At 43.7% G+C, this 9,013-nt stretch overlaps 1 protein-coding gene across 2 annotated transcripts; it reads left to right on the plus strand.

Annotated features, from left to right (window-relative positions):
- Nucleotides 1-2,682: 2,682 nt before the first annotated feature.
- Nucleotides 2,683-8,593, plus strand: LOC125544145 (factor of DNA methylation 1-like). Of its 2 annotated transcripts, none has more exons than XM_048707729.1 (8): nt 2,683-2,857; nt 2,963-3,043; nt 4,297-5,021; nt 5,145-5,326; nt 5,926-6,015; nt 6,102-6,389; nt 6,480-6,692; nt 8,045-8,593. In XM_048707729.1, the coding sequence occupies exons 2-8, from the start codon at nt 3,018-3,020 to the stop codon at nt 8,270-8,272; spliced, it is 1,752 nt and encodes a 583-aa protein (XP_048563686.1). In that variant the 5' UTR covers nt 2,683-2,857; nt 2,963-3,017; the 3' UTR covers nt 8,273-8,593. The 2 variants fall into 2 exon arrangements, with proteins under 2 accessions (XP_048563686.1, XP_048563685.1); XM_048707728.1 differs by having other exon boundaries at nt 2,780-2,857; nt 2,963-3,039.
- The last annotated feature ends 420 nt before the right edge of the window (nt 8,594-9,013 follow it).

Raw genomic sequence — 9,013 nt, forward strand, 5'->3', positions numbered from 1 at the left:
TCTTGCTTCATGTGCTTAGTGATATGCTCCAAAACCCTCAACTACTTTCCCATATCCACATATGACCTAAACCCTAAGCCAAACTTGGTCCTACCGATTCTTTCTATCCGGCGCCACCGAGTTTCACTTGTCATAAGCCACTGCCAAACCCTAGCAATTCGGTTCTACCGATAGGGATCTCGGTCTCACCGAGATGGGATTGCAAACTCTCTGTTTCCCTTTCGTAACTTTTCGGTCTCACCGAAAGAGCGAATCGGTCCCACCGAGATTGCAATGTAAACTCTCCGTTTCCCTTTTGTAATTTTTCGGTCTCACCGAAAGAGCAAATCGGTCCCACCGAGTTTGCCTGACCAACTCTCTGGTTAGCTTATTACCAAACTCGGTCTCACCGAGTTTGTGTAATCGGTCTCAGCGAGATTACGTTATGCCCAAACCCTAACCATATCGGTCCTACCGAGTTGCATGTCAGTCCCACCAAAAATCTCTAACGGTCACTAGGTTTACCTTTTCGGTCCGACCGAGTTTGTTGATTCGGTCCCACCGAGATTGGAAAACTGTGTGTAACGGTTGGATTTTGTGTGGAGGCTATATATACCCCTCCACCTCCTCTTCATTCGTGGAGAGAGCCATCAGAACACATACACAATTCCAACTCATATGTTCTGAGAGAGAACCACCTACTCATGTGTTGAGACCAAGATATTCCATTCCTACCATATGAATCTTGATCTCTAGCCTTCCCCAAGTTGCTTTCCACTCAAATCTTCTTTCCACAAAATCCAAATCCTATGAGAGAGAGTTGAGTGTTGGGGAGACTATCATTTGAAGCACAAGAGCAAGGAGTTCATTACCTACACACCATTTGTTACTTCTTGGAGAGTGGTGTCTCCTAGATTGGCTAGGTGTCACTTGGGAGCCTCCAACAAGATTGTGGAGTTGAACCAAGGAGTTTGTAAGGGCAAGGAGATCGCCTACTTCGTGAAGATCTACCGCTAGTGAGGCAAGTCCTTCGTGGGCGATGGCCATGGTGGGATAGACAAGGTTGCTTCTTGAGCCCTCCGTGGACTCGCGCAACCATTACCCTTCGTGGGTGGAGCCCTTCGTGGACTCGCACAACCATTACCCTTCGTGGGTGGAGCGCTCCGTGGACTCGCGCAACCGTTACCCTTCGTGGGTTGAAGTCTCCATCAACGTGGATGTAGGATAGCACCACCTATCCGAACAACGGGAAAAACATCTGTGTCTCCAATTGCGTTTGAATTCTCCAAACCCTTCCCTTTACATTCTTGCAAGTTGCATGCTTTACTTTCCGCTGCCAATATACTCTTTGCATGCTTGCTTGAATTGTGTGATGATTGCTTGACTTGTCCTACAATAGCTAAAATCTGCCAAGAACTAAAATTGGGAAAAGGTTAAGTTTTTATTTGGTCAAGTAGTCTAATCACCCCCCCTTTAGACATACTTTCGATCCTACAGAGACTCTTTGTTATTTGGTTGTAGGGTTGTTTGAGATAGATCATCTTCATCCTACGCCTCCCACGGATTGATAAATCTTAGGTCATCTACTTAAGGGAAAATTGCTACTGTCCTACAAAACTCTGCGCCGGGAGGCCCAACACAAGTTTACAAGAATAAAGTCAGGTAGTAGACATCAGGGTACAAAGGGTAGCTAGTTCATCCCAATCCTTGAAGGATAGAGGTCTTGAAGCGTAGGAGGATCTTTCCATGAAGGGTTTTTGAATCCACTTGGGAGATCTTCCCACATGGAGATCTTGAACTCCATGTGAGGGTAAGTGGATGAGTAAAGCTCCATCTCAAATGAGCTCTAACCTTTCCTAAGCCTACAACGTGGGTAGGAGACAAGTATATAAATAGTCTAGGGAAGTGAAAGGGTACATGGGCCTCGGCTCGAGTCGCTATGCACAGACAGGCGTCATACGTCCGGTGGTTACCGGTCCTCCGATGGCCCACAAGCGTCTGGTCGTCCGGAGGGCGCTGAACATCCGGTAATTTGGCTTTGGACGGGTGTCGCCGGATTTCCAGGGAACGTCGGACATCCGGTGGCTCGACCGTCCGGAGAACTTCGGTCTTCTGGTATTTTGGTGCTGGACTGGTGGCACCGGATTTCTGAAGGTTGTCGGTCGTTCGGCCGCTGTAGCGTTCGTTAGCTGGGCCTTCTGGCTGGCTGATCTCCAGGGCGCCGGACGTCCGAAACCAGTTGTTCGTCCGGTACCTGTGACTTGGTGTCAACAGTTCCTCTTGGTCCTCAGTGTCCTCACTATCTTGTCCATTGGACGTAGTTGCTCCATGGCCTTCCTCCAAGTACGTGATCACACACAAGGTCTTCGTTTGAGGTAGTAGCTATGTCTCGCATGTAGAATGAGTAAGTTCGGAGATGAGCGAGTTCACCTCAGCTTCAATAGTCCTTGCACGACCTCTAGTCATTGGTCCACGTGGTGTCTTGAGAGACGAAAGTAGGTCCATGCGATGATCGTTGGATGCTCCGCACCAGAGACGTTCTCTTAGTAGTCGTTCATGGTGACTTTGTCAATCTCAAAATTTAGATGGTCTCAATATTTTGAAAATGCTTATAGGGGTAGTGTGTGGACCGCGTTCGTTGTTTATATGAGTGAGTGTTCCTTTGATTTTGAAAAGAAATCCTTTCGAATGAGCCCTTGACTGGAAAACGACCTTGGTTCCGGGCGGTCCAGCTGGACCCTCTAGTTCTCCGCGTGGTTCCAGTTTTGTGTGTCGCTAGATCGCTTTCCCGAGTCGGCCTCCCCGATCACGTCCTCCACGCCCACGGCCACGCTCACTCACTCGGCCCCCCTCCAACCAACGACGGCGCTGCGGCGAGGTGAGCCCAAACCCTCCGATTCGCTTCCGTCTTCGTGCTTCCGCCCCTTCTTCCCCTTCCTTCTCAGCGGCATTGCACTCATCCACGCGTACCTTGAAACCCTAGGTTCGTCGTCGTTGGGGACGGCGCCATCAGTAGGCAGCCGGGTGGGTGGCCCGCTATGAGCACCAGCGAGCCCTCCGGTGGGTATGTGACGCCAACTCTTCTGTCCTTCACTGATCTTGTTCCACGAATTTTGGCAACTGCTGCTGCGCATAGCGAGCCGAACTAGAATATCTACGCCCAACATTCGAGTAGCCTTGGTATTTGGGATTATTTCCGTTTGGATATTTCCGGAATGAACATGTATTCTAGATATGTTTTCACAGCTGGAGATATGACGTACTTATTGCTCGGCTGCTATATATATAGCTTCAGTGCCGCTGGAATCTATTGATTTTATGTGCTTTCTGTCATCTTATGGGAATGAAAAGCTGCAAACTGCATTTATGGTGCATATTATTGTCTTGCTTCAGTGCTATTCTGTTATTCCAGACAGTAAAACTGACCGCATATCTTTAAGATATATTGGAATTTCACTTTCGTGGAAAATGGATTTGGCAGTTAAGTTGCGCTGCTTTGGGCATGCAAAATTGCAAATGATGAGCAGTTCATCATTAAGTTTGATTGAACTTGTGTCATTTGGCTACCTCTTATATGGTTGTATGCGCAAATTGTACCAGTACTTCCATGTGCACAGGCTAATTAATCATGTGAGCTAGTCCAAACGGTACCAGTACTTCCATCTCACTATAACCTGCACATCTGTATATATAATGGGTGGTGTTGAGAATACTGGAGAGGAAATTAAGGTGCAATTGTTACCTTGGTGGGATTGTATCTTTGATATGACCACTCACAGTTCAGAACATGTTGCAACATATCATATTGGCGCTTTCATGTGCTGGTTGTCATCTTTCAGTCGGTGCGTTTTCTTTATGCTTCAAAAAAGATCTTCAGGTATTGTTGAAAAGATTAATAGATTATTCATGTTTTGTACGTGCGCGTTGTAGATTATGTTTGTTCTAATTAAAGTAGCTCAGCTCCTTCATAGTCTAGTTCGGTCTTCAGCTGATCTAGTGAATGAAATTGATCAGCCTATCAGTGAATGAAATTGATCGGCTGCACTAGTTCAGATGTAATGCGCTAGTCCGGTGTTCACCTGATCTAGTGAATGCAATTGATCGGCTGTACCTGTTCAGATATAATGCGCCAGTCCAGTGTTCAGCCGATCCAGTGAATGAAATTGACCCATTACACTAGATTTCTGTGCAAAATTTTCTTTGTATCCAAATGGCCGTTTACAAGGGTAAAAATACTGATGTATACAAATGATTTATAGGTGTAAATTTTTGCATGATTCCCAAATGGACCCTTGACATTTTCTTTTTTGATTTCAGCAGGATTCGCAAGGAAAGAGCTTGTAGTAAGAGCGGACAGAACATAGAGAGCCTATTTCAGCAGCATGCAACTGGAGTAGGTTCGGCAGCTTATCCGCAGGGGAGAGACGAGGCGGCCCGCCAGTTACAGCTAATAGCTATGGAGCCTCAAGCTGTTCAGAACAGAGATGACCTGTTCGTTTGGCCCTGGATGGGTGTTTTGGTCAATGTGCCTACTGAACGGAAAAATGGGCGCCATGTTGGAGAAAGTGGAAACCGGCTGAAGGAGAAGCTCTCGTGCTTTTGCCCACAGAAAGTTATCCCTTTGTGGAACTATAGAGGCCACACAGGGAATGCTATTGTTGAGTTTGGAAAAGATTGGACTGCCTTCAATAATGCACTTGCCTTCGAAAATCACTTTGAGTCAGAAGGATATGGCAAATTGGACTGGAAGGCGTACAAGCATCGACGACCGGGGATGTTTGGATGGGTTGCAAGGGCTGATGATCAGAAATATCCAGGGCCGATCGGAGATTATCTGCATAAAAATGGTGATCTGAAAACTATTGCAGATGTTGAGAATGAAGAAGCACGCAAAACAAACAAACTGGTAGCGAATTTAGCTAGCCAGATTGAGGTAAAGCGAAGGCATGTGGAAGAACTTGAATGTAAGTACAATGAGACGACCACCTCACTTGACATGATAATGGAGCAAAAGGATCAGCTGCTCCGGGCATACAATGAAGGTTTGTGTTGACCTTTTGCTATCTATATCTTCCACTTCTAAATATCAGCATATTTGCATTCTCCTTTTAACATGCTTAGAGCTCTGTTGTTTTAACATCCTTTTGAACTTACTCTTTTTCCAGAAATACATAAGATGCAGCAACTTGCTCGTAGGCATTCACAGAGGATCATTGATGAGAATCAAAAGCTCCGTTCAGAACTTGAGTCCAAGATGCAGAACCTTGACTTAAGATCCAAACAGCTTGATGAGCTAGTTGCGCGTAGTGAATCTGACAGAAGGAACCTTGAGCACGAGAAGGAAAAGGTGTGTAATGTTGTGTTTCTATTATTGAATTTATCGCATACAGAACTATGGGATTATGTTTTCTCTTCCCTCTTCTTGTTTCAGCGCTTCGTCAATCTTTACATAACAGTTTGTTTGGAGTCCCTAACATTGTATTTTGTATTGCCATCCAACATTGTCATTTAAATAACTAGTAATTGTGTATGTGCAATGCACGTTAATATTAGTCAAGATATTAATTGTATTTCACATTGATGTCAGGCATGATATAAATTGCATGTTAATATTAGGTAGGGTACAATTACTTGGTTAATGCTGTCGTTGATATTAGGCATGATATTAATTAGTGGAGGGTGCTAAACATGTTTAACGCTGAACACCGGAGTGACGTAGACTGTTGGATAGATGCGGTTGAACGGGGAAGATTTGTTGGATCTCTGCAATTCACTCTTTTTATATTGGTATAGACATAATGACATATACATATATACAGATATAGATACAGTGCAGAGGGTTTAGACTAGGGTGATTTGGGTAAAATGCGGGGGCCATGTTCTTCGTAGGAGGTGCCCTGTTTGGTGGACTATGCATATCACTTATGGGCTGTTGTGTGGATGCAGAACGGTGTTAAAACAAAGCATCTTAAGATGGCAACATTGGTGCAACAGAAGGCTGATGAAAATGTGCTCAAGCTTGTGGAAAAACACAAGGTTTGGGCCTAGTATGCCGTTTCACTTTATTTTTTTGGACATAATTCATATAAGTGTCTTACTGTGATGAAAATGGAAAAATGCAGTTAGAGAAACAAGTCGCTCTAGATAAGATTATCAAGTTGGAGCATCAACTGGATGCCAAGCAGAAGCTTGAGTTAGAAATAAAACAGTTGCAGGGTAAATTGGAAGTCATGAAGCATATGCCAGGTGAAGAAGACTCTGAATCGAAGAAAAGAATAGATGAACTTAGTGAGGAGTTACAAGACAAATATGATGAAATGGATGCAATGGAGTCACTCTACCATACTCTGCTTATCAAGGAACGGAAAAGCAATGATGAATTGCAAGATGCTCGGAAGAAGCTGATAGATGTAAGCTGGCTCATTGCTCGAGCTCTTGCACTTGTCCACTATGTTTGCATAACATCCAAACTCATTCCTGATCTGTTGCATACTCTACAGGGTTTGCAGACTATTACAACTGGTCGAGCAAATATTGGCATTAAAAGAATGGGCGAACTTGATCTTAAATCACTTGCAATTGCTTGCGGACGTAAATTGTCAAAAGAAGATGCAGAAGTGACTGCTGCCATTCTTTGTTCGAAGTGGGAGGCTGATATCAAAAAACCAGAATGGCACCCTTTTAGGGTTGTCATGGTTAATGGGAAAAAAAGGGTAGGATTCCTTTTTCATTTTCTACACACTTTACTCTTCCTAATAGCTTGTAATTTTCAGTCATATATGTCACTCTGGACTTCCTTTTTGGAAACATTTCCCTGGTTCCTGTTTAAGCTACTACGTGCAGGTTTTTCATTAGTGTTCTGTTAAACAATCTTGTTTTTCATTGCATGCTTCCTATTTAAGTTACCACTTGCAGGTTTTAGAGTTAATCAGTTTGCAGCTCAGTTAGGTTCTGTAATACATTAGGGTTCTTTTGTACAGTAGTTGGGTATTCAACGGATGCTTGATTGCTGAATCTGACAATTTAGACATATATGTGGGTACCTGAGATATATACTGGAATGTGGTGTCATACGAAAAGATTTGGTACCTTAACTTTGTAGAGTATTCAGCCTAGACCTTGTGCTGGTTTAATTCTGAGAAGCGATTCTACTGCGAGGGACCTTATGTTAACGTTAGCTGCTCTTGATTGAGATTTATACAATATAATTGAATAATAGCGATGTGCTTTCCACATAAGACTTGGCTTCTTGCACTTGGTTTCCTCTGAAGCTCCTGGTAACTTGTATTACCAGTTATCTTTAATTCGTTGATTTTGGCAACAGAGTACATCTAGCATTTGCTGGCGGAGTTATATATGGAGCCATCAGAGATTTTATTGATAGAAAGCTTACCATATGCACATGGAATCTCTTGATGTATCTCAATTGAACCCGTGCTCAAGTTGTATGCGTGCTAATTACTCCCCTCTCATTGAAAACCGTATGGCATTTTGTCAATTAAGTTAGGCAAGTAAATTGTGTTCTCTGACTGGGACTACGTCTTCTTGTTAAGTGTTGATTTCCAATTCAGCGCTGGGTAAACTGGATATATCTTAGGTCTTGGCTGTTGACACATAGGAAATGATACTGGTATCTGAAGCCATAGAACTTGTGCGATTCACTTGTACTAAAGGCATAGAAAGCTGCTCCTGTATTGGTGCAGCTTCTGCAACTTTTGTGTTTCCACGCAATGAAGTACTCCCTCCGTCCCATAATATAAGACGTTTTTGCAGTTCAAATTGAACTGCAAAAGCGTCTTACATTATGGGACAGAGGTGGTAGTTGTGTGCATCTTGAGTCCATGACAAGGTGCACAATCAATTTTTGTTCAAAATGTCGCGCTGTGATGTGGTTCAGACAGCATTGGAGAGTCGTCTATGAGTAAAAGTATGCTAAATCAGCAGCATATTTGTGGAGTCGAAGTTTCCGAGCTTTAAATAATGTGTTCATCAATCATTTTTAGAATGGGAGACATATATACTATTGTAGTATTGTTTATCTCACATGGCGTGTGCTTTGGTGCAGGAGCTTATCTCTGAAGATGATGCGAAGCTTCAGACCCTAAGAGAAGAGTATGGCGAAGAAGTCTATTCTTTGGTGACAAAGGCGCTGCTTGAAGTTAACGAGTACAACCCCCGTGGCCGCTATCCCGTACCGGAGCTGTGGAACTACAAGGAGGGCCGCAAAGCAACACTGAAAGAGGCCTTGCAGTACGTCCTGAAACAGTGGCGGACACACAAGAGGAAGCGCTGAACTACCACTGGCCTACTATACATACATGAACTTGCTGTTTATTTAGCATTTACTAGTACACGTTAGATAAGAGCTGTGCGTGTGGCTCTCAATGGTGAGACTTCTGGAATGTTCACCTGTCGCAGTCGTCTACTTGTCCGAGTTTAGCTGGGATTATGAAACGTGCGGAGATTCCGTTTTCCAGGGTTTCAGGCCAGTTGTAAGTAAATGATGCCTGAAAATGTTGTGCAGGAGACAAAAGATTTCGGAACGCTGCTCCAGTTCCAAATCCACGATGATGAATTGCTACCATACTAGTATCAAATAAGTCTGTAGATTGAATTGCTGGTGCCTCTTGCTTTGATTTTGAATTGAGTTGCGTTAAAAGGCATATTTTTGGCGAATAAACTTGTTGTATATATACTTGTAAGTCAAGATATTAAACACTGCAGGTAGCAGGAGGATACAACTGGAAACGTTTCTTTTCTTTTCAAAATAAATTTATCGCTCTGTGTCACACACAGAGACATGACACATACGTAGAGGACCAAGAGTCCAGGACACACACGGGCATCTCTTTTACAGGGTTCACGGAGAGGCTGAGGTGGGCTTTTTGATTGGGTGTAAATCAAAGTAAGGGGCCCACCCTAGCTGAAAATTAGGGGGGGCAAGTTTAATTAGCTGGAAAGAGTCCATAATAATGTGTTATAATCCGTGTGTAGCATTTTTGCCAACGGAATGTTCCAACACAAACCTCGAACC

This window comes from Triticum urartu, chromosome 3, assembly GCF_003073215.2.
Source record: "Triticum urartu cultivar G1812 chromosome 3, Tu2.1, whole genome shotgun sequence".
Classification (NCBI taxonomy): domain Eukaryota; kingdom Viridiplantae; phylum Streptophyta; class Magnoliopsida; order Poales; family Poaceae; genus Triticum; species Triticum urartu.